Raw genomic sequence first — 25442 nt, forward strand, 5'->3', positions numbered from 1 at the left:
AGGGTCAAGGGCTGCATGAAGTGCAAGGATCGAGAATCTATGTGGACTCGGTGGGACGTGGGCGTGGAAGAGCAGGGAGGTCTGAATGGGAAGTGGGGGCACAGATGCGGGCATGTACACAGTTCTTTGAAGATGCTCAGCTGAGGAGACGAGAGTAATCAGGTCAGGGGCAAAAAGGGGTACCCGCCTGAGGAAGTAAACATTGGATGTCCATGACTGAGAGTTAGTTCAAGGTTACATTCAATTTAGATACCCTGATTTCCCCCGGCCTCCTGTCTAAATGCCAAATCAAGTCATGGCTTCCCACCTACTGCTTCTCACTCTTCACAAAGATGAGTGCTGGGAAGGCGGATGGGGACAGGGAGCGTTTTCTTGTCAGCCAGGGGAGACAGCAGTACCAGTGATGAAAAGCACCTGTGACATTTTCAAGTCTCTCTCTGCCAGGAAAGGAGCCTGTGTCACAAAAGCAGCCTCTGCCCACAGTATTTGCTCTCCCACTGGTTTCCTGTGAGCACCAGGGAACAGCTATATCACCCTGTGTGGAATATGCCTTTATGATCATGATCATTTGAAGTTCTCTCTTTTCACTCAAGAGCTTGTCGCAAATAATAGCCTCGTTGACCCCAGGCCCTCATTTTCTGGAAACCAGGCTGTATTTTCTCCGTCTTCCTTTCCTTCCAGCTGCCTCGCAGCACTCTGCACCGCTTATTTTCTAAAACTCAAACAGGAGAAACACCAACATTTTATTTCGGTCAATAACTATTTTACACAAGAGAATCCGTAGCAATTTAACCAGAGTCAAATATTGAAACTACAATAAAATGCAAAACTACGAATGAATAACCAAATTGTGGTATATCCATAGAATAGGATATTATGCAATCATAAAAAGGCATGAAGGCCATTTTTATTCCATAGAAAGGAATGCTACAACATGGATGAACCTTGAAAACGTTATGCTAGATGAAAATAGCCACCTGCAATTGACCACATATTGTATGATTCTGTTTATATGAACTATCCGGAAGAGGCAAATCCACAGAGGCAGAGAGCAGATTAGTGGTTGCCAGGTGCTGAGAGCAGGGAGAGTGGGAAGTGACTACTTCACAGGTATGAGGTAACCTTTGGGATGATGAAATGTTCCGGATCTAAGTGGGGGTAATGTTTGCACAACGTTGTGAATATACTAAATTTTACTAATGGTAGTTTTATGTTCTATGTATTTTACCACAATAAAAAATTAATTAAAAAAAAAGAAAAGAAAGCAACTTCCCCCTGAGACCAGAGAGAAAAAGGGCCTGGCTCTGCTCACAAGAACCACAAGGCCTTCAATGTGATGAGGGTTTCACAGCAGCTCTTCTCTGCTTTGACTGCACATGAGAATCATGTGGGCAGTTTTTTAAAGCCCCTCCCACCTCAACACCAAGACCAATTAATCCTGATCTCAGGTACTGGGGCTGGGAGCAAAATCAGGAGCTCTTGGAGATTCCAGTGTGTAGCCGCAGTTGAGAAATACGGCTCTGGGCTAGGGGTTCTCCAAATGCGGTTCCTGAATCCAGCAGCAGCAGCAGCACCTGGGAATGTGTTAGAAATGCAGATGCTGGGGCTCTGTCCATGAATCAGAAACTCTGAGGGTGTGGCCCAGCAGTCTGTGTGGGAACAAGCCCTCTACGAGATTCTGATGTGTACTCAAGTTCTGGCAACCACTATTCGAGTCTAGGCCAAGCAAACGACAGAGTTTTTCTCAACCAGTGAGTATTCACTGAGCATCTGCCATAAGTTTGGTTCCATAAAGAGGGTCGTGAAAATAAAAAGACCTATCCCAGCTCCTCTCTAGCATCTGGTGGGTTAGATTCTTGGAAAAGAAATGGTGCATCAAAATGAGATGAGCCTTTGTATGGCTAAACAATATTCTGTTGTGTGTCTGTGCCACATTTTGTTTATCCATTCATCTGCTGATGGACAATTGACTTATTTCCACCTTTTGGCTAACATAAATAATGCTGCTATGAACATGGGTGTACAGGTATCTCTTTGAGTTCCTGCTTTTAATACTTTGAGATCTATACCTAGGATTAGAATTACTGGATCAGGCGAGGTGTGGTGGCTCACACCTGTAATCCCAGCACTTTGGGAGGCCAAGGTGGGTGGATCACTTGAAGTCATGAGATCGAGAGTGGTGGAACCTCGTCTCTACTAAAAATACAAAAATTAGCCGGGTGTGGTGGTGTGCGTCTGTAATCCCAGCTACTTGGGAGGCTGAGGCACGAGAATCGCTTGAACCCAGGAGACAGAGGTTGCAGTGAGCTGAGATCACACCGCTGCATTTCAGCTTGGGCGACAGAGCGTGAGACTCAAAAAAAAAAAAAAAAAAAAAAGAACTGCTGGATTATATGGTAATTCTATTTCAACGTTTTAAGGCACCACCAAACTATTTGATGTTCCCACCAACAATAAATGTTTGAGATAATGAAAAAGTTCTGTTATGTATATTTTACTACAATTTTTTATTTTTTATTTGAAACATTCAGTCACTCAGGCTGGAGTGCAGTGGTGCAATCTCAGCTCACAGCTACCTCCGTCTCCTGGGTTTAAGCGATTCTCCTGCCTTAGTCTCCCAAGTAGCTGGGACTACAGGCACGTGCCACCATGCCTGGCTATTTTTTGTATTTTTAGTAGAGACGAGGTTTCGTCATGTTGGCCAGGCTGGTCTCGAACTCCTGGCCTCAGGTGATCTGCCCTCCTCGGCCTCCCAAAGTGCTGGGATTACAGGCATGAGCCACTGTGCCTGGCCAACAGTTTTTAAAAAGAGATTAAGCCATGAAAACATGGTTAGAAAAGGAAGTTATGTTTCTCATGGTCAACACTGAATAAAAATTACTTCAAACACCATATTTAATAATGTAAATGTTATGCATATAATAGTGCATGAAAAAGATGGTTTCTGCAGTCCTTTCCGTTCAGAGATGGTTACTGGTCCTTGCCTGAGCCTGGAGCCCCCTATTTTGAATATTGTGTTGAAGAAAGATAGAACAGGATGTCTTTCTTGTGAGGGCGGTGGCTACAGGGCTCTGCTGTGGACTTAGCACTTTCACATCTAGCACGATTCCTCACATGAATTGGCCAAGGAAGATGAAGGAGGGTAACACATGGTTAGCACTGAGGCGGGGCTCAGGCCTGGCTAGTTTTCATGACAGGGGTTAGGCTGTTCGCATGTCAGCAGTTTGTTTAACTTAGTGGTTTGTTGTTGTTTGTTGCTTAGTTGGAGAGTCATTTGTTGAACGCCTCCATGTGCCAGGCTCTGTAGCAGGAGCCAGGTACACGCACGCGGAGAGCAAGCTGACAGCATAGTGCAGCGCTTCTCAGCCTCAGCCCACAGCAGCATCACCAGGCAGTCTTGTCCAACAGCAGATGCTGGGCGCCACCCCCAGAGTGTCCGGTTCGGAGGCCTGGTTTAGGGCCCGAGACTCCGCATTTCGAACGGGTTCCTAAGCGGTGATGATGATGCTTGTCTGGAGCCACACTTTGAGAACCACTGGACTATTGGGGTGGAAAGGCAGACAATATTGTTTTGATCAGTGTGGCTGCTGCAGTAGAAGAGAAATGCAAATGCTGTGTAGAAGCACAGAAGAGGGGGAACCCCTTTACCCTGCCCCAGCGGGCGAGAGGGTGTTTCAGGGAGATGTGAAGCAGCTTGGTGTGTCCGCAGGATGCAAGCAGCTCGGCGCTGCTGGAATGAAAAGGAGGGCTGGGAGCAGACACAGAAAAGTCCAGAGAGGTGGGCGAAGCCTCTCCAGGATGAACATACTCTAAGGCCACAGGTCATGAGAACCTAAGAGGGGGTTAGAAATGGAGAAGCAAAAGCAAATAGATCATCACCCTTTACCTTTGGCAGCCTGGAAGCCCCACCCACCTCCCTGTAATAAACCTCGCCTCCAGAAGGAACTGGACGCAGACCTTGACACCGGTGTGTAAATGACTGCGGAGTCTACTTTTTGTCCCCGCCTCATCCCCCACCCAGCAATATTAGATGGGGATTATTGGCGGGGTGGAGGAGAAGGACTTCCTGAGGGCAGGTGGAGGGCTGAGTTGGCAGCCCCAGCCTTATGGTTCACCTATTCTGGCCTCCAGCCTGCACTCCTGGCCCCCACAACCATGGCTGGATGGGAAATGATTCCCATCTCTCTCTGTGTTAATGCATCCATCAGTCCTGCTCCTGTGACTAGAGCCACAGAGAACACAGCTAAGCCACAGGACTCAGAGGGGACAGCAGCCTTCATGTCCCCTCTAAATCCATCTGGAAACCAGGCATCCTCAGGATGGTGTCTGCATGTAGAAGCCACTTTTTTGTTGTTGTTTAGAGATGGGGTCTTGCTGTGTTGCCCAGGCTGTTCTCAAACTCCTGGGCTCAACTGATCCTCCTGCCTCCCCAAGAGTGGATTTGGGTGGATTTTACCAAGCCCAAGTCTCAACCTCCTTCTCTAGCTGACCCAAACAAAAATGGAAATAATAAAGACAAAAGTTTGATGCAAAGTGTGGATTAAAGCATCTTTAGAAAATGTGTTTATTTTATTGATCTATAATGTAAAATCCAAGGAAAAGAGTGGCTGCTATGGCAGTCCAGCTTTGAGCTTTATTCATAATAAGTAACCCTCACCCTCTAGCCCTCCCTCACTGTCCCAGGACCACCTCTGATTCGGTGGTGCCACTGACAAAGGAAAAACTCTTAATGCCAGTTTGATTCCTTGCCCTCTGTTTGTACATAATAAAATTGTAAGACCTCACCCATCGATTATTAACCCATGCCCCAGTCACCTCCTTTCCTTCTAGGCAGGACATTGGGGTTTATGACTCTGCCTCTCCACCTACCAGGCAGGAAAACAGGTAGAATTCAGCAGGTTGTGGCCTTCTGTGCGGGGGGTCAGGCCCTTACCAAGGTGATGCTGTGGGAACGCCACACTACTGACTGGCTCAACCCACTGGGTTTTTATGAGAAGACGTAGATATTTTAATCAGCTTCAGAAGTGAACCGCAGGACCTATAAATGTCTTTTAAACATGTTTTTAAAATGTAGCTTCTAGGCTGGGTGCAGTGGCTCATGCCTATAATCTCAGCACTTTGGGAGGCTGAGGTGGGAGGATCGGTTCAGCTCAGGAGTTTGAGACCAATCTGGGCAACATAGCAAGACCCTATCTCTAAAAAAAAAAAAAATGGCTTTTACATGCAGACACCATCCTGAAGATTTCTGGTTTCCAGATGGATTTAGATGGGACATGAAGGCTGCTGTCCCCTCTGAGTCCTGTGGCTTAGCTGTGTTCTCTGTGGCTCTAGCCACAGGAGCGGGATTCTTGGATGACTCCCAGAGAGAGGCAGGTACTAGTCTCCCAACAGGAAGACCTTTCTAACAGATGGAGGAATGTATACAAGCAGGTATCAATTGATCCCAGCTCAGCCTTGGCACACAGCAGGACCCAGACCTGGCAAAGGGAGGCTGGATGGATCCCAGGCTCTTTCTGAGTCAATGCATCACACGTCCCTAGCATATACCAGCTCTCCACTGCAGCAGGGCCTCTGAGCTTGCTGGGCCCTCTCTCATGAATGCCATTCCTCAGGTTTCACTCATGGTTGGTTCTGCTTGTCCTTTAAATCTCAGCTTTAATGGCACCTCCTCCAGGAAGCCTGCCTGCATTATCCGCTTAACAGGGATTCCTCCGTTTTTCTGTTGCAGCCCTTGTTTAATTCCTTTGCAGTGCTGGTTGCAGACTAATTATTTCCTTTGTGCATTGGTTTACTTGTTATTTATTATCAGTCTCTTACACTGGACTGTGAGTGCCACAAGGTCAGAGACTAGAGCTGTTTTGTTCTCCATTGCATCTTTAGCACCTAGTACAGTGCCTGACACATACTAGACACATTTGTTGAAGAAATGAATGCATTAACTTCAAAATTAAATTGCACTCCAAGAAGGAGAGCATTTAGAGAGTTCTCTCTTTCATTCAACATTTGAGTACTCGTTTTTTATTGCAAATACAATCCATTGTATTAAATGTATATTCAAATTTGGTACATAATTTTTGATCATTTTCATATAGATATACATGCCTTTGATTATGGTCAGATCTCCTTACAAAACAAACTTTGAGGGACTAACCAAAAGCTATCATTGTCCTGAAATGTTGCCTATTTGTTGAAAAGGGGTGTGTCATCATCTAGAATGTGTAAACTTTGCCATTACAGCGGTATCCGTTGGGGCAAGTTTTGTTCTGACTGCGTGTTGGTAGCTGGCCCAAAGAGATGTGCCCTGGAGCTTGGGCCCAGGCAACTTCTCCAGGAAGCTGCCTGCAGTGAGCACTGACACAGACACAGGGGGGTCCACCTCAGAGTATGACCTCCAAGAAGTGTTACGGGGCAGAATTAATGTTGACCCCGGTGGCTGGATCCCCCCACTGTCTTCCCGGGGCTACCTTTCATCAGGGAGCCCCTCTTTCTTCTGTCTCCAACCTTCCTTCTCTGCTCTGTTTTGCCATCTGCATAGCAGTTTGCTGAAGCCTCTTCATAAAAAACAAAAACACAGGCTGGGTGCGGTGGCTCGCACCTGTAATCCCACCACTTTGGGAGGCCAAGGCAGGTGGATCACTTGAGGTCAGGAGTCTGAGACCAGCCTGGCCAACACGGCGAAACACCATGTCTACTAAAAATATAAAAAATTAGCCATTCGTGGTGGCAGGCACCTGGAATCCCAGCTACTTGGGAGGCTGAGGCAGAAGAATTGCTTGAACTCAGGAGGCGGATGTTGCAGTGAGCTGAGATTGCGCCACTGCGCTCCAGCCTGGGTGACAGAGCAAGACTCAGTTTCAAAAACAAAAACAGAAACCAAAACCAAAATCCTTCTCATTACCCTCACCTTACCATCACCACCACACATATACTCTTCTCTCCTCTCTTTATGGCTAAATTTCTGAAATGAGCTTAAAAAACCCTCCACATTCATTTAAGGATGTGTTCAGACATGAGTAGGGATATGACATAAAGTTCTGGTCTTCCAAAGATCTTTGAAACTCGTAGTCTGAGCTCTAGTCTGTAATAGGCTTCTGTACTAGTCTGGTGCTAACAGTCACAGGTGAGGTATGCTAACAATCATCACTGGGCTTGCTAGTGTGCACAACCCAAGTCAGCTGGCCGAGCAGTTCAAGCCAGGGACGAGAAAGCACTGGGGTAGCTTTGGCAGGACCCGAGCTGGACTTCGAAGAGTGGACGAAATTTGCAAAGGTCCGGAGGAAAGAAGAGGGCATTTGAGCAGAGTTTTTAATAAGGGCATTTGTGAAGGTGGGTTGGCATAGCCTGCTCTTAGGCTCGGGCCGCTGGCTGAACCATGGGGCGGGCTGGGGCGGGATGTGGGGGCCTTTGAAGACTTTGACAAGTTGGGGCACTTCAAGGCCATGAAAAACAGCTAGGCTGTGCTTGGTGTTGGTGGGGTGGGGCAGGGCGTGCTAGGGAGAAAGGGAGTGTACAGATGGGTGGTGGGGTGGTGCCACCCAAGCCAGGCTATGACAAGATTGATCTGGTTACTGCAGGAGAGCCAGTCTGGCAGTGTAACAAGGAAGGCTGGGGCCGGTTGCCTGTGGGAAGCCTTTGCAATGCGGCATGGCGAGGGCCTAACCCATGGAAACATGGGAGTTCATGACCCACTAAGGGCAAAGGATAGACCGAGCTGGCTCTGAGATATTGAGCCTTGGAGAAGTGGGGCCCAGGTGTTCTCTGACGAGGCATTCCACCATCAAGCTGTAATCTAGGCCATAACACATCCTCTAATTGCAATATTGCAAAAAATACATGGACTGTATTTGAACCCTGAATTTTACAAACTGTTAAAAAGTTATGACCTATTTGGAAACTTTTGAATTCTAACTAAATTTGATAATCTTAAGGTATTAATTGTTAACTAGGTGTGGTCATGGTACTGTGGTTTTAAGAGCCCTTACGTTTTAGAGAAACATACTGAAATATGTACAGATGAAATATATCTGGATCTGTTTCCAAGTTATCCAGGTAGATAAGGGGAGAATGGCTTAGCACAGATGAGACAGGACTGTTTGTGAATTGTAAGCTGTCCAAGCTGGGTGACATGGGGTTCGTTTCTCTCCTCTCTCTACATTGGATACATTTGAAATTTTCTGTAAAAACATTCTGGTCCTTGGATAATGCAGGGCCTACACCCTGGGCCTCACAATCCCCAATCGGAAATCATGGGAGGCATTTTGAGCTGTGCCATGTTAATCTCTTGTTACCTTTCAAAACAGGAATTCTGGCCACTTCTGTTTTGCCTAGAGCAGGAAAAACGCATAGACAGGAAAGAAATCATGCCTTGGCTTTATTTGGAAAAACAAACTGTGAGAGACACGTGATCCCCCTGTGTCAGAATCATGGGAGGAGTCCAACCAACTGGCGGCAAAGTCAAAACTCAGAAGAGCAAAGGCAAATTTTTAGCTGGAAATAAATGCTTCTTTTAGAAGAGTCAGTCCCAGTGGAGGATTTCTGGCAGTGGAGCACTTGGCATGAGTGTGAAAGCTGAGACCGAGTTGAAAAATGGTAGCCCAGGGTGTAGCGGCCAGCATAAGGCCAGCGCTATGCAGTCACATGTCACAGCTCAGGGAACAGAAAGGCCTGCTGTTGTCACCTCTGATATTGGTTGTCCCGGTGCCCACCCTCATGGCACCTCTATCTCTCACATGCCACAAAGACAGGAGGCTGCTCTGACAGTGTCCCCAGCTGTGCAAGGCGGGGACACCACTAGCCATTACATGCTGGGGGAGGCCCTATGAACTTCCTTGGCAGGCCATCTCCCAGGCTACAGGGCAGAAATCAGATTTCTTTTTCTGTTCTTTTCTTTTTTTTTTCTCAAGACGGAGTCACCCTCTGTCGCCCAGGCTGGAGTGCAGTGGTGTGATCTCGGCTCACTGCAAGCTCCACCTCCCGGGTTCACACCATTCTCCTGCCTCAGCCTCCCGAGTAGCTGGGACTACAGGCGCCTGCCACCGCGACCGGCTAATTTTTTGTATTTTTAATAGACACGGGGTTTCACCGTGTTAGCCAGGATGGTCTCGATCTCCTAACCTCATGATCCACCTGCCTTGGCCTCCCAAAGTGCCGGGATTACAGGCGTGAGCCACTGTGTCCGGCCCAGATTTCTTTTTCAATGAGTGGCCCCAAACAGAAGCCATTTGCACACAGGTAAGCTAGAAAGCTAGGAAGGTATATTTTGAACCTGAGCAAGTGATCTCATTTTTCCTCCTCTTTTTTGAGGAGAAGAAATATATGAGGGAATTAAGGTGGGTGCGCATTCTTTGGGAAAGGAGCAAGCATGAAACAGGTGTTGAGAGTTCAGGTTAGTAACGTGAGGGCCCGCTCTGCGCCAGGCACTGTGGGAAGCGCAGCGATGGATGAGCCGTGGTCCTTGCCTTCAAGGAGAGCTTGCGGGAGCCAGGAAATTCCAGGTGCACAAAATCTAGATAAATACTGAAGGACACATAAGTCCTGTGACCCAAGCGAAGTAACTGTTACTTAGCCAAAGTCAAACTTCGGGCAAATCACTTAAATCTCTATTTTTCATCTATAAAATGGTGTAATTCTTGCCTTGCTTACCCCATCAGGTTATAGAGTTATAAGGATCAAAACTACTACAATAAAACAACAATGAGAAGGAGGGGAAGGAGGAGGAGGAGGAGGAGGAGGAGGAGAAGACAAGGCTTTCTTGACCTTGCTGACCTACAGACCTGTGACTAGTGCCCAAGGACGAACTCCGCTGTGGATGGCAGCCAGGACCAGGGCAGGTTCCTGATGCAGATGGCTGTCCACTCCAAGCCAGTCCTGGAGCACCAGTGCCCTGTGTCCTCATTCCCAAAGCTGGTTCCCCTGGGCACCTTGTCACAGGCCTAGTAGCTGCCTTGACATGAGCAACCTCTCTGACTTGTTCAAATTCGCCTGACAGATGGTGAAGGTGCTTAGTCCTAGTATTCTTAATAAATATCAGAGCTTAAGAGCCAGAAGGAAGCTTCCAGAACATAGCATCCACACACATCCCATCCCCACCACCACCCCCACCATTTGTACGAAGGGCAATGGAGGCTCCAGCAGGGAACATAACCCACTGAGGTACTGGGACAGTGATGCTGGAATCTCGTTCTCTGGACTCCCCTGGTCCAACATAGCTGCCTCTCTTTCCAAGAAAGGTTTTTCCAACCCCAACTCTACTGCCTTTAATATCCTTAGTCTTTCCTGCCCCCAAATACCTTATTTGGTCCTAACTTCCAATAAAGTGTATTTAGGGCAAGAGAAAAAGGAAACGTTCCCCAAGTCACATTTTCCCAAGCCCTCTGTTCTTTTTCATTCTTCGGGAAAGTGATTCCTAAATGCCCATGAGGGCATGTGACCCTACTAATAATATGGGTTCACAGAGACGAAGATGAGGGGTTCCTATCTTCACGAGGCTCTTGTTTAGCTAGCAGTAAAATGCCCTCTTGATGAAACCTTTTTGAACCCCCACTACAGGAAAAGAAAACCCTTCCAATCCAGTTCCCTTTAGTCCTGTGTGCAAAGAGAAAGCTTCTCATTGCTACACCTCTTTACTTTGAGTCTTTTGCATTCATGCCTGGCTGGCAGCTTCCGCCCTGCTGGCTGTGGGCCCAGGCAGTATTGTGAGCACAGGAAAGGCTGGCAGCCTCACTTAGGGAGTCTTACCCTGCGCTGTGTCTCTTCCTGACCCCGGGGGTCTACATGAGGCCTCATGGTTGCTTCATTCTGCTCCCTGCTGCCCCTAAAGCATTCGGTTTGCCCCCCAGCTGAATGGTTGTCTTACTCCAGTTTGGCCCTGGAGTGCCTGCTTTGATATCCTCCAGACTCCCTCTTCCCTAGTCACCATCTTGGTGTAGTTGAGTTACTTTAAGGCCTTGAAAATAAGAATAGTATAGCCCAGTGGAGACTCTGGTATCCCAAGTAAGAAGACTGGTGTCCAGTGAAAGGTTGGACTGGAGAGTCTGCCATCCCGTCATGCTGTAACATTTCTGAAAATGCATAGCCTAAGGTTGACAGCCGGAAAAATCAGTAGGGTTCCGATGTGTGTTTCCAGACCTAGAAGTAAGAACTAAGCCTGGGACCAACGCCTCATAGCGTTTTAAACGAACCTGGGTACCGGCTATCGCTTCTGATTCTTCCCACTCTCAGATAAGGTCCCCTAGTTAGGGAGCACGACGCCGGGGGGTGGGATTCTGCGGGGCCAATGTAACGTTTACACTCTTGTGAGACAGTGTGGTGGTCTACGGAAGAATTCCCAGAAGAGGTGGTGTTCCTTTCCCCTTTTCTCCATTTACTCGCCTTCCTTGTGTCGAAATACTGATGAACGGACCTCAGATGGCAAAGCTTGATCCCCAACTCTGATAGAGCCCACAGGACACCCTGGGTCTACCTTAACGAGCCATGACATGCCAATTCTTTGCTTTTCTGGAGAAACCTTGGCCAGAAAGTCTGTTTAATTACCATGGAGATAATCTTTTAAACATAGATTTACATTCTTTAAAGACTTTTTCCCTGTGGGAGTAGGAAAGTTCATCTGCACATAGCATGTTTATTTTCATTTCCAGGGGAGGAACTGTTTTCTAGTAGTTAGCAAGAAGCTTGAGCCCTGGAGGAATTTCTTTTTTTAAAGTCTGTTCCTCTTTGCTGATAGTGCATCAATTATATTGTAATAATTAGTTTACAGTGTGGTCATATTTTTTTTCCAGCTTAAACTCTGTACTTCACTCTGCGATTCCAGGCCTGTAATTATTTAACATTTGTCAAGCATCCCTATCAGATTGAGTTCTATAGTTACTCTAAACGTGGGTATCAAGAGTCAATGTCCTCAGGGGTTTCTCATCAGGAAGGTCATACTGGCAAAGCCAGCAGCCACAAAGACCTATTTAGGTTGGTGCAAAAGCAATTGCGGTTTTTGCATAAAAGTAATGGCAAAAACCGCAATTATTTTGCACCAACTTAATACTTGGCGCTGTGGTCAGTGAGACATGAATTTTTCCCACCTGGGGTGGCCCGGCAGGTTTGCTAAATTTTTCCCCGCTAGAATGCCAGCTTGGATGAGTAGGGCTTCTATCGTATTCAACCTGGCAGCCCCAAGACCCAGAGTAATTCCTGGCTCATAATAGGTGCTGACTAAGCAGATGCTGAATTACTGAAAGTCAACAGGTCTTGACGTGTGTGTCAAATAGGAACAATGGACAAAATAAAGCAGAGTTCGGTGGGCTCCTGGCTCTGGCCTGGGCAGCCCTAGTCCTTCTTTCCCCACATCACTTAAGAGCAGGTGGTCCTCAGTGGTTGCGGGACCTGATTCTGGAGGCTGAGACTCTGGGCCTTGAAGATTTACCTCTGGGGATTCAGAAAAGAGGAGAAAAGGAGTAATTGTATTGAACAGAGAATTAGAAGATAAGGAACATCCCTTTGTGGGAAACTCTAAATCTTGAGCATGGATCTCTGTGTCCAGGTCCTGATGGGGAGAACAGCTGGTCCAAGAAGTACCCGTCCTGTGGGGGCCTGCTGCAGTCCCCCATAGACCTGCACAGTGACATCCTCCAGTATGATGCCAGCCTCACGCCCCTCAAGTTCCAAGGCTACAATCTGTCTGCCAACCAGCAGTTTCTCCTGACCAACAATGGCCATTCAGGTGAGGGAGAGGCCTTGGAGACCTGAGGGGTATGTCTGGGTCTCCCTGGCTGTCAGGCCTGTCCTTTTCCATCTGGCAGGGAAGGGTTCTGCAGAAGCATCCAGAAGGAGGGATGGGGCCGGGGCGCCTTTGAGAGATTCCAGGAGCACTCTCTCCAGGGGATGTTGGAGGCCCTGGGCTCTGATGGTCCTGCCAGGGCTGCACTTCCCAGAAGAAGCACATCTCTCAGGATGGGGCAGGAGACAGACCTGAGCCCTGTGGTTCATTGGCTGTGCAGCTGGAGTGAATTCTGGACCATCATAAATGACTCAAGGAACCACACAGTTTAGGAGGGGCACCCAGGCTTTGGAGTCAGACCAACATGTACTTGAGCCCTGGCTTGACTGCTTATGAGCCATGAGCCTCTAGGTGACAATTTTAGCCTCCTTGAACTTCCATCTGGAAATGGACATATTAATGGGTACCATGAAGACTGCAGATTATGTATGTTGGGGTCGACATGCAGAGTGAAGTAAATGCTTCATAAATAGCAGTTACCATTGTTGTTATACAATTCTAAAGCTCGGAAGCTACTTCACTAAAGGTTCCAGGTGTCTGATCCATCAATATGTAAATAAATACCCATCCGTTGATCTAGCGTTAGTGTTTCTGGCATCATTTTCCAGGGGGAACCAAGAAGGTGCTGATGCCACTGGAGTTGCTTTGGGGAAGAGGGGACATTCTCAGGGAAAGAGCCCAGGTGTCTGACCTTTAGGCTGCATCTCTGCTCTGCACCTCACTCCATCCACCTGCCTCTCTCTGGGCTCCAGGGAGGGAGTGTTGCCTACCTGACTGCTCTCTGGCAGTGCACAGCTGGCCGGGGCTCTGAAGGCTGCTCCTCCACTCCCCACAGTGAAGCTGAACCTGCCCTCGGACATGCACATCCAGGGCCTCCAGTCTCGCTACAGTGCCACGCAGCTGCACCTGCACTGGGGGAACCCGAATGACCCGCACGGCTCTGAGCACACTGTCAGCGGACAGCACTTCGCCGCCGAGGTAAGTAGGGCTGCCAGTCTGGCAGAGGCTGGTCTGCAGTGGGTGGTGTGGCACCCTCTCGACCTGGCTGCTGTGCAGATAACACCAGAGCCTGGGACAGGCTGCCTTCAGGCTATCTGCCCCATCTCTGGCCCTGGCACAGGGGATGCAGCCACGCCAGCCTGCAGCTCATCTGCACTGTCCTGGTCCCTTTCTTCTTCTGAACATGCTGAGTTTGTCCCTGTGTCTTTTACTGAGTGATGCTGCTGGGGAGGCAGTATTCCCAGGGTGGCCCAGCGGGACATACATGCCCTTCTTTTAGACATTGCCTTCCTATCTGTGCAGATGAAAATCTCCTGCTGACTCACACTGGGCTCGTTGCTCCCCCAAACTTCTCAGCCTTTCTTCATATGTCATGCTGTTTGCATCTTTTTGATCCTCTTTCCTTTCTCTCGGCACGGGTTGCTTTTAGAACATGGGGACATGGGTCTAGGGCCACTCTTATACCTGGCCACAAGTCTAGGGGTGCCTGACAGTCTAATGTGTTGGGCATGATGGCAAGCAGACTCACTAGGGACAAGATGCCACCCAGGGCAGCATCGTGTCATGTCGCGTTGAGGTGCTACCCCAAAATGCCTAAAGAAAATTAGAGGAAGGGCAGAGCATTTGTCCTATGCAATTGCAGGATGGGGTGGGGCAAGGAGGGGGTTGAAATGCTCCACTTTGGAACTCCAATAGCCCTGAACTGGGGGTGTGGCTCTGAATATTTACAGGGAAATACAAGGAGATAAATGCTGCTGACTGAGCTGGGGAGTCCATGGCCAATAGCGACCATTCCCCTCTGTTCATAACTGCTGAACTGCTTAATGTCTCAGGCTAATCATAGGTCTACTTGCAAGCATGGAAGGGGTAGGATCTGACTCAAAAGGATGGCACCACTGGAGGTTCACATATTTCAGAGCAGGCCCTTCCCTGAAGCTCAAGAACTGAAATTTCCTCCAGGCTAATTGCAGTGTTGAGACTTCTGCTTTCCCCATGGGGAATAAAGAAGGTGTAAACCAAAAAGTGTCTGAGACTCAATCCATTTAGAAGTTTATTTTGCCAAGGTTAAGGACACATGCCTGGGAAACAGGGGCACAAGTCTATGCCTTTCTCCAAAGATGATCTTCAGGGCTTCAATATTTAAAGGGGAAAGGGCAGATACTGGGGAAAGAGGGAGAAATGTTTAAAAGGTGTGGGGAGGTAAGAGGCAAGAGGTCACATCTTCTGAGTTTTTGATCGGCCATTCACATGTGAGATGGGGTAGAGGAATAGTCACTTGTGCATTCATGTAGCTCAGTGAATCTGCATTCTTACAAGATAAAATAGACATGGGCAGAGGAAGCAGTTAGATATGCATTTGTCTCAGGTAAGCAGAGGGATGACTTTGAGTTCTGTCCTTTGTCCTGAACCCGTGAAGATAAGTTACCCATTGACACTGTCAGGGTGAAATTCAACAGAACTGCTTTCGGGTAAAGACCTTGCAGCCCACAGTGAATTTCCTAGTGGGCAAAATGTGAGATGTGTAGCTTTTTTATCTTTGTAGTCATCTTATTTAGGAATAGAATGAGAGGCAGGTTTGCCTGATGCAGCTCCCAGCTTGACTTTTCCCTTTGGCTTAGTGATTTGGGCATCTCGAGATTTATTTTCCTTTCACAAAGGAGGTTAGGGTATAGATTGGCAGGGTTTATGTATTTAACAATTTTCCTTTTTTTTTTTTTTTGAGACGGAGTCTCGCTCTGTGACCCAGGCTGGAGTGCAGTGGCGCGATCTCAGCTCACTGCAAGCTCTGCCTCCTTGGTTGATGTCATTCTCCTGCCTCAGCTTCCCGAGTAGCTGGGAGTACAGGCGCCCACCACCGTGCCCAGCTAATTTTTTGTATTTTTTGGTAGAGATGGGGTTTCACTGTGTTCGCCAGAATGGTCTCGATCTCCTGACCTCGTGATTCGCCTGCCTCGGCCTCCCAGAGTGCTGGGATTACAGGCGTGAGGCACTGCGCGCAGCCTAAAAATATTTCTACTTCTTGTATTTTCTGCTCTTAAGTCACATCATCAGACCAAGGGTCTGGTTAAGATGGACCATAAATGCCAATACTAGAGAAAAGACATCAAGGTATCCCTCAGGTGGGTCCTCTAAGGAAGGACCTTGAAAGTGTAGTGGTTCTTTTGGATGGAGTCCATAGAAGAAGATTCTGGCAGGGCGCAGTGGCTCACGCCTATAATCCCAGCACTTTTGGAGGCTGAAGCGGGTGAATCACCTGAGGTCGGGAGTTCGAGACCAGCCTGACCAACATGGTGAAACCCCATCTCTACTAAAAATGCAAAATTAGCCAGGCTTGGTGGCACATGCCTGTAATCCCAGCTACTCGGGAGGCTGAGGCAGGATAATCACTTGAACCTGGGAGGCGGAGGTTGTAGTGAGTTGAGATGACGCCATTGCACTCCAGCCTGGGCAACAAGAGCGAAACTCCAACTCAAAAAAAAAAAAAAAAAAAAAAAAAAAAAAAAAAGAGATTCTTTCTCTCTTAATCTCCTCAACAGGGAGCTCCTTTATGCTTGGATTAGTCTTCACTTCCTCTGAACACAGTAAGAAAAGTACAGACAAACCACAAGCTCAAAGGTCAGCTGTAAAAGGAAATAGGGACTTAGGACCTCAGAGGTTTTAATCATATAGAATTCAGCTCTGTTTCTCAAAGTGATGCCAGGCTGAGATGGTGTAGGCAGTGTGGCAGCCTAAGTCCTTTGAGGGGAAGATGGTGAAGCAGGAGCTCTTAAGAAATCCTTAATAGAGGACCACTTAAAAGAAGAAATAATTTGATATATAATTTTTTTAAATTAGAAGGAGCCACTTAAAGTTCAAAATGAGGGAATTAAGCTATATTCAATAATATATGTTGAATTATATTTATAAACACATGAGATGGAAAAGGATGAATGAAAAGAGAAAAGAAATAGAGATAAAATCTCCATATGTCATAGTCTCAAGGACAAAAAACCAACAAAAATGCGTGGGTTGTGTAAACCAAAAATAAATTCTAAGCCCCCCCACCCCACCTCCCTGCCATCTGAATGGACCCCTCCTCTTGGCCAACGGCATTCCAAAGTTAACATGAAAACTAGTTCAGGCCATGATGGGAAGAGGGAGTTGGACATGACCCATTATACCCTCCTCCCTTTTGGAATTCAGGAAAAGCCCACCTTCATTAACATCAATACAGACCTTAGGTCTGATCAGAAATATTTACAGTCTATTCTCTCTGAAGCCTGCTATGTGGAGGCTTCATCTGCATGATAAAATCGTATTCTTTACAACCCCTTATTGGAACCCAGACATTCCTTTCTATTGATAACTCTCAGCCGATTGCCAGTCAGAAAGAAGTTAAATCTACCTGTGTCCTGGAAGCCGCCATTTTGAGTTGTCCTGCCCTTCCCGATCAAACCAGTGTATCTTTTTTTTTTTTTTTTTGAGACGGAGTCTTGCTCTGTCACCCAGGCTGGAGTGCAGTGGCGCGATCTCAGCTCACTGCAAGCTCCGCCTCCCGGGTTCACGCCATTCTCTTGCCTCAGCCTCCCGAGTAACTGGGACTACAGGCCCCCACCACCACGCCCGGCTAATTGTTTGCATTTTTAGTAGAGACGGGGTTTCACCGTGTTAGCCAGGATGGTCTCGATCTCCTGACCTCGTGATCCGCCCTTCTGGGCCTCCCAAAGTGCTGGGATTACAGGCGTGAGCCACCGCGCCCAGCAAACCAGTGTATCTTGCACGTATTGATTGATGTATTATGTCTCTAAAATGTACCAAAACAAGCCGTGCCCTGACCACCTTGGGCACATGTCCTTATCCTTGGCAAAATAAGGAGAGGGTCTGAGATACCTAACCTAGTCTGGGGGTCTGTGGGGGCTGGGGTTCTGTCCTCATAGTTGGATTAAAGTCTTCTGCAGAAGCGACAGGCTCCCATGAGTCACTTATCCCCTAATGGGTGGCTTCTCCCCTACTGCAGCTGCACATTGTCCATTATAACTCAGACCTTTATCCTGACGCCAGCACTGCCAGCAACAAGTCAGAAGGCCTCGCTGTCCTAGCTGTTCTCATTGAGGTAAGAGCTATTTAAAAAGGTGAAATTTGAAGCAGGGATGAGACTGGGATTCCGCATTTTGTTCCATGCATACCTGTTGACAATCAGCTGTTCCTGTATCGGCTCTGTGTCAACTCCAGAGCAGGGGGTATCCTCCTGTAGTGCACCTTTTCTCTTGGCCTGGAGGCAGCACCTTCTGTGCCTGGGCAGCAGAAATGGGGAATGTTCTTTGGTCCATTGGAAACATGGGCCCCAACGTCTAGCTCTGTTGCATAAGGCATGGAATTGCCCGGTTGGGAAGCACCTGTGCTGGAAAAGGGTCATCATTCTCCATCTGCCCCATCAGATGCCTGAACTCTTGATACAACTCCTGCTATCCAAGTTCCATCCTCTAGATCAGCAGTCCCCAACCTTTTTGGCACGAGGGACCAGTTTCATAGAAGAAAATTTTTCCACGGACCAGGGAGCAGGGAGGGAGATGGTTTTGGGATGAAACTGTTCCACCTCAGATCATCAAGCATTAGTTAGATTCCACAAGGAACACACAGCCTAGATCCCTTGCGTGCGCAGTTCACAATAGAGTTTGTGCTCCTATGAGAATGGGAGGCGTCTGCTGGTTTGACAGGGGGCGGAGCTCAGGCTATAATGCTTGCTTGCCCGCTGCTCACCTCCTGCTGGGCGGCCCGGTTGGTAACAGGGCGCAGACTGGTACCGGTCCACCATCTGGGCGTTGGGGACCCCTGCTCTATATGGACCCTGGAATGAATTCTTTCTTTATCCCAAGAAACAGGAATGTCTTCTGATTGACTTGCATGTTTTTTGTCCGAATGAGGCAGCACGTACCTCATTTCCCAACATGCTCATTGGTCTGACGTGGCTTTTGTGAACTCAGAGCTCCTTAAGTTCTGGGTGACATGGATGTTAGTCGCAGACTTCAGGCTCACATCTGGATCATCAAGAGCACACACTGTACCCCATACCCCAGGACATTCAAGCCCAATGCCTTAAGCTGAAAACAGGACATCCTGAGATGCAAGAAGGCAGGACCATTACACTAACTCCCAAGAGCCTAGTGATCCATCCTAATTGTCCAGTAAAGTGGATCCTTCAGGCAGTGGTGGCAACATACCCACAGCCTTGCCTGTCAATCCCGGCTCAGCCCATCCTGTTCTGTCCCAGTGTAACCTGCCCTGTCTCTGTTGCAGATGGGCCCCTTCAATCCGTCCTATGACAAGATCTTCAGTCACCTTCAACATGTAAAGTACAAAGGTGAGGGGTCCTTGCGTGCATATTCACTCTCTGCTGGAGAAGGAGGTAGTCAGCCCTGTGTGACTTTAAGAAAAACAAATGCAAGGGGCAGGAGCTGTCTGTGTTCACCAGGGTAAGAGGAGCAGGTTGTTGAACGATGTTGCAACCAGGTCCTGGGATTAGATGACCCTGAAAGGGGCTAGTGCATGTTTCTAGGCTCAGTCACCCTGTTCAGCTGCACTTGTGCCCTAGGGAGGGAGACTGACAGCATCACCTCTGCAACATGTCTCTCTAGGTCAGGAAGCATTCATTCCAGGATTCAACATTGAAGAGCTGCTTCCGGAGAGGACTGCTGAATATTACCGCTACCGGGGGTCCCTGACCACACCCCCTTGCAACCCTACTGTGCTCTGGACAGTTTTCCGAAACCCTGTGCAGATTTCCCAGGAGCAGGTAACTGTTGTGCCAAACTCAGCCAGAGTCCACACAGCACCTCAGTCCCCATCATCCCCCATATCATAATCAACGACTTGATTTCCTCACTTAGTTTCATTGGCAGCTCTTCAAAACCTCTCCAAATATCACAGTTGTCTGAAAGCACTGCCGAAATTCCAGGCTGAGATTCAAAAGAAGTCAGGCTAGGCAAATGAATACATGTCTCCTAGTTCTTTTTAAAAAAGAGCTATAAAGCTGCATTCGCTAATATATCCTCAGTGGCTGAGGTGGCGTTCTCTTCCCAGGCAGGAGAGAGCCTGGTTCCTTTACAGGGTAGAATAAAGACAGGATCAGATGAAATCATTTAACAAATGGGATTGCAGCAATGACTAAGTGAGGGTCCCTGCCCCCCAAGAAGCTCAAGGTCTAATGCAAACTGGGGAACAAAATCCTTAGCCATCATCTCTAAAGTTTCTTATTTGATAGGAGATGGGAGAGAAGAGTAGAAGTTTGTGGGATCACCCGCGGGTTAGTGACAAAGCTGAGCCCCAAAGTTAGGTCATCTGAGTTCTATGTCACTGCTCGTACCTGTACTCCACAACCTAAATTCATGAGAAGAAAAATGGCCCCCCAGGAGACGGGGCTGGGGCCAGCACTGCACCTGGCTCACAGCCCCACCCCAGCTTCACGCGGCCAAGGCAGCCTCACAGCTGCTTCATTTCTTTACAATAAGCTTCCGCTCTGAGTCCCCTGGTAAATGGCAGCAGGTGGGTGGACAGGAATGAGGACGTGATGAACCAAGAGATGGATGAAACATGTGGGGAAGCAGCAACATCCTACCCCAGAAACTGCCTTGGGAATGGGTTATGTAATCTATGTAGGTGCATGAAAATGCCAGGGAACCTGTAGTCAGATGACCTGTGAAACTCTTACCTCCCTCCTTTATTCCTTCTGATGTGACCATCAGAACAAGCCCTGCGACCCTCTGGTTGAGAGCTGGGCTCTAATTTAAGTTCATGAGAGGAACGCAGTCTCCGTGGGAGGCTAAGGAGCACTCCATCATCCCAGGTTTCCCTCCACGCAGGGCAGATTCCGGGTATAACTGGGAACTAACAGCACTGCCCTTCCCTGGAGTCTCGGGTGCTGGGAAGACAAACCCAGCGCTGCGCAGCTCCCAGTCACCCACTGTGGAGGGAAGCAGTTCTCTGGCTTTCCTGCTGCTTTCTAATATCTCCCACCCAGCCCCACAGAAGCTGGTTCCAGAGGCTTCTTCCAGGTGCAAGAGGTGAGAGCTAACCTCTTGCCAGGGGGTCAGGCGAGGTCATTCTGCCTGCGGGCTATTTCTGCTCTTGCCCTCAGCTGCTGGCTTTGGAGACAGCCCTGTACTGCACACACATGGACGACCCTTCCCCCAGAGAAATGATCAACAATTTCCGGCAGGTCCAGAAGTTCGATGAGAGGCTGGTATACACCTCCTTCTCCCAAGGTGAGGAAAGGTAGTGCTGGGGGGAGGGGGTGCGGGAGTGTGGTGCCAAGATATTGGACTCTTCTGTGTGAATTCAGCTCTGGCACTGATGCCTTCAAGAAGTTGGCTGAGAGCTCCCTGGCTGCCACGGGAGCCAGGTGTCTTGTGAGACTAGGTGCGGGGCTCACTGGGTCCCCCTGCACTGAGTCTTTGTAGAGAAGCAAAAGCCGTGGCCCCAGGCAGATGGACCAGAGCCCTCTTCAAGCCTGGGAGTCTTGCACAGATGGGGAAGAGAGAATTCCTTGGGGACTTCTCTGTTCCAGACAATGATCCCTTCTCCTAAGACACAGGATAGGACCCTTTCCATGAGATCAGACTTCTAACTTCCCTCCCTAGGCTTTCTTGGCATCAAAGGCTGCAGCCAGCCTATCTTAGGACTGGCCAGGTGATTCGCACACCACCACCGAATGAGCAGGAATGTTCCTATGTTAGAGGTAAAACAGTGGGTGTAACCCACATCCATGACTAATGTAGCAGGGCCCGTTAGGCAAGGAAGCACCCTTGTGCGCTGCATTTTTGTCTAACCTCCTTGGAGCTTGCACAAGCACAAGCATATAAGTTCCCAATTGAACAAAGCTTAATAGCTTGGTTTCTTCCTAATGCTACGAGGGCGCAGGTCTCCCTTTTACAGCTGTAACCAATACCTCCCCAGTAGGATGTTAACCTTTTTCCTTGCTCAGTGCCTACATCAACACTGCTGGAAACTGGGTGTCAGGGGAAAGGGGTGAGGGAGCACTCTCTTCAGATCTCTGAGTTCACTTTCAGACTCACTTTCTTACTGTAGATTTTCAACTGGTTCCCAACTTGGGAATCTTCATGGCTGGTCTGTGCAGTTCCATTTCATCCCCAGCATCACGTGTGGCCCAAACAGGGCCAGGTGTTCATATTTAAAGATAACCCGTTCACACCTGCAATCCCAGCACTTTGGGAAGCCAAGGCAAGCGGATCACCTGAGGTCAGGAGTTCAAGTCCAGCCTGACCAACATGGTGAAGCCCCGTCTCTACTAAAAATACAAAAATTAGTCGGGCATGGTGTCTTGGCACCTGTAATCTCAGTACTTTGGGAGGCCAAGGTGGGTGGATCATGAGGTCAGGAGTTCGAGACCAGCCTGACCAACATGGTGAAACCCCATCTCTACTAAAATACAAAATTAGCTGGGCGTGGTGGCGGATGCCTGTAATCCCAGCTACTCAGGAGGCTGAGGCAGGAGAATTGCTTGAACCCAGGAGGCGGAGGTTGCAGTGAGCCGAGATCACGCCACTGCACTCCAGCCTGGGCAACAGAGCTAGACTCCGTCCCAAAAAAAAAAAAAAAGATAACCCGTTAACGCACTTGTTAGAATCTGCTCTCCTCGTCTCACCTGGTGCACTTTTTTTGGGTTCCTTTCTTGTTGTGTGAGGTTATAACTATCACCTTCTAAACTTAGTTGAACATATGGAGACTGTATTTGAAAGCCCTTTCCAGGAAGCTTGAGAAACTGACCCATCCTTACGGTCAGGATTATGTCATTCTCTGTCTTTTCATGAAGAACTGCCCAAGAATTTGTCTTTTGCGTTTTCTCCTCTCCAGGCACCACTAGTTAAGATCATTTCCCTCTTACCTCAGTTTCTCGGTTGGAAAACAGAATCTGTGAACAATGGCCTTCCTGAAAATTCAGAATCCGTGTCATGATAACTAAGTTTCTTTTCTATGAAATGAACTGAGTGCATGGAATTATCCCTGTGTATCTGTTCTGGATACAGCGCTGTCTTTTCTCATTCTTCTGAGTGAAGAATGTAGTATCCAAGGGTTAAATGGAACTACTTCAACTCTTAAAACCAAAAACATAAAAACTCCGCCAGGAGATTAGGAACTTTGCCCACATAGATCAGGTGGAATTTTGCTTGCGATCCCAGGACCCCATTGCTGGTTCTGTTTCTGAGCTCAGCTATGCACACCCAGGGAAAGGGTGGCGCAAACTCTCCTTATAGTCAGGAGGCCTAGGTTCAAGGCCTGGCTTTGTTTCCTCCTGGCTGCATGCTGTGGACAAATCGTGTCCCTTCTTTGGCCTTGGTTTCCTCAGCCATAAATTGCCAGGTAATCCCAGCTACTCAGGAGGCTGAGGCAGGAGACTCGCTTGAACCCGGGAGGTGGAGGTTGTAGTGAATCAAGATCATGCCACTGCACTCCAGCCTGAGTGACAGAGTAAGACTCCATCTCAAAAAAAAAAAAAAAAAAGCAAGCCAGGTTGGATTAGATGATCTAATGTCCTTTCGGTGCTAATATGTTGTGATGGTTAAGTGGACACTAACAACTGCCCATCCTGACTTTACATTGCAGGGACAGTGTTTGGGGGCAGTTACAGAGGATCGGAAGAAACCGGGCAGGAACTTGACTCTGACATCCAAAAGTAACCCCCACTTATAATGATGGACTGTGGCACTGGGGATAATTAGCCATCTTCTTAGACCAGCTTGTGTCTAAGCAGCTGCTGGTAGTGGGACAGTTCAGGCAGGTTTGTAGCCAAGCGCTTCAGTAGATTCTCCCAGTCTGGATGGGGGAGCTTGAGGGGCCTCTCAGAAGAAGTCTGGAGACCAACTCCCAGCTTAGGACATCAAGATCAAAGCCCAAATGCAGCGTTGCCACTGCTTTTCCTGCATGGCTTGCTCAGAGCTGGTGCTTCCACAAGCTCAGGCTGGGACCAGCTTTCTCCTCTGAGTGAGACTCTGTGGCAGTCCAAGGAAAACCTGTCCATTTAGAGGCTGATTATAGAAGCTTGGCTAGAATTCTCCCCTCCCTCTCGCTTCCCAAAGGCACAGGCAGCAAGTGGAGCTGCTTTCCAAGGAGAAATGAGGAGGCAGCCCCACAGGGGTGGAGGCCCAAACCTCATCTGCGCAAGGGGCTGCGTTCACGAGGCCTCTCTCACCCAGCTCGGAGCGGGCCTCAGACCGTAACATGGTGTTTCAGGTTTATGGTGTGAGACTTTGTCCGTGTGAACCGTGAGCAGTTGGGACTCAAATTGTAGCCTCATCCACTGAGGCATATTTGTAAATAGGGTCTGGCTTACTCAGGGCTTTCTCTGGAAGATAACAACTATAGAGTCAGAAAATTCTGCCAGGAGAAAAGTGACGCTTAAAAACTCATCTAGGATGGCTGGGTGTGGTGGCTCATGCTTGTAATCCCAGCACTTTGGGAAGCTGAGGCGGGAGGATCGCATTAGCCCGAGAGTTTGCGGCTGCAGTGAGCCACGATCACACCACTGCACTCCAGCTTGGGTAACAGAGTGAGACCCTATCTCTTAAATAATTAAAATTTAAAAATAAAAACAATTCCCTATGAGAGAAATTACATGGACTTTGGGGAAAGATTTGAAGTTTAGCCGGGTTGGGACAATTGGGACTGAATCATTTAACTTAACCCTGCTATTCTCCTCGACTGTGCTTAGAAAAAGGGTACAGGACCCGGTTTCTGTCCTTAAGAGGTTCATAGTCCAGTTATACCTTAGCCTGGGGGCAGAGCTTCTCAACCTTGGCACTACTGACAACTTGGGCAGGATAATTCTTACATGGGGGGTGTCCTGTGTGTTGTAGCATTGGCAGTACCGTTGGCCTCTACCCAGTAGATGCCAGCTGCACCTGCCCAGTTGTAACAGCCAAAAGTGTTTCCAGACATTGCCAACTCTGTGCAGGGAGGAGGGGCAAGGTTTCCCCTGATGGAAAACCACTGCCTCAGGGTTTCTGTGGCCCAGAACTCATTGTTTTTGCTCATGTCATAGGAGCCTACAGTTTTATATCACATGGCCTGGTCTTCATTCTTTTATGGCATGAACATTTCAGTGTGATGATGGTTATCCCTGAAACAGTAAGGCTGAAGTCACTGAGGCAGAACAAACCAACCCAAGAGAGACCTTGTTCCCCATCTTCCTTTAGAATTCAAGTATAGATTCTTTTCACATGATTGGGAAAGACCAAGAGACATGGCATGAGAGAGAACTGTGCACCCTTAGGAGTGTACAAATCCTTTATCTGGGCACAAATGCCTCTGAAGTAGCAACTTCTTCAGGATCCCCCCTTCATTCTTTTCTCCCTCCCTTTTGTATGAGTTTTCTCTTTTGTATGCTATGTTTCTTGTTGTCTTTAGTTAAAACATCCACTCTTTATGGAAAAGTGAAAGTCATGCCAGTCACTTTTTTCCATTCTTAAAAAGTGCCTGTTCCAGTGGCCAGGTGTGGTGCTTCATGCCTGTAATCCCAGCACTTTGGGAGGCCAAGGCAGGTGGATCACCTGAGGTTGGGAGTTCAAGACCAGCCTGGCCAACATGGTGAAACCCCATCTCTACTAGAAAAAAAAAAAGAAAAAGAAAAGTACAAAAAAAATCAGCCAGGTGTGGTGGTGCCCGCCTGTCCCATCTATTATGA

General features: G+C 48.2%; 1 protein-coding gene across 1 annotated transcript in view; it reads left to right on the forward strand.

The window, feature by feature from the left end:
* The window catches only part of CA12 (carbonic anhydrase 12), a 59414-nt gene that overhangs the window by 23682 nt on the left and 10290 nt on the right, over positions 1-25442 (forward strand). The window contains exons 3-8 of the mRNA XM_017863683.1: positions 12530-12709; positions 13602-13744; positions 17763-17858; positions 19043-19106; positions 19381-19538; positions 20880-21006. Of these exons, the coding sequence (XP_017719172.1) occupies positions 12530-12709; positions 13602-13744; positions 17763-17858; positions 19043-19106; positions 19381-19538; positions 20880-21006 (768 nt within the window). The remainder of the gene's footprint in view (positions 1-12529; positions 12710-13601; positions 13745-17762; positions 17859-19042; positions 19107-19380; positions 19539-20879; positions 21007-25442) is intronic.

Source organism: Rhinopithecus bieti, unplaced genomic scaffold (genome assembly GCF_001698545.2).
Source record: "Rhinopithecus bieti isolate Rb0 unplaced genomic scaffold, ASM169854v2 scaffold_72467, whole genome shotgun sequence".
Taxonomy (NCBI): domain Eukaryota; kingdom Metazoa; phylum Chordata; class Mammalia; order Primates; family Cercopithecidae; genus Rhinopithecus; species Rhinopithecus bieti.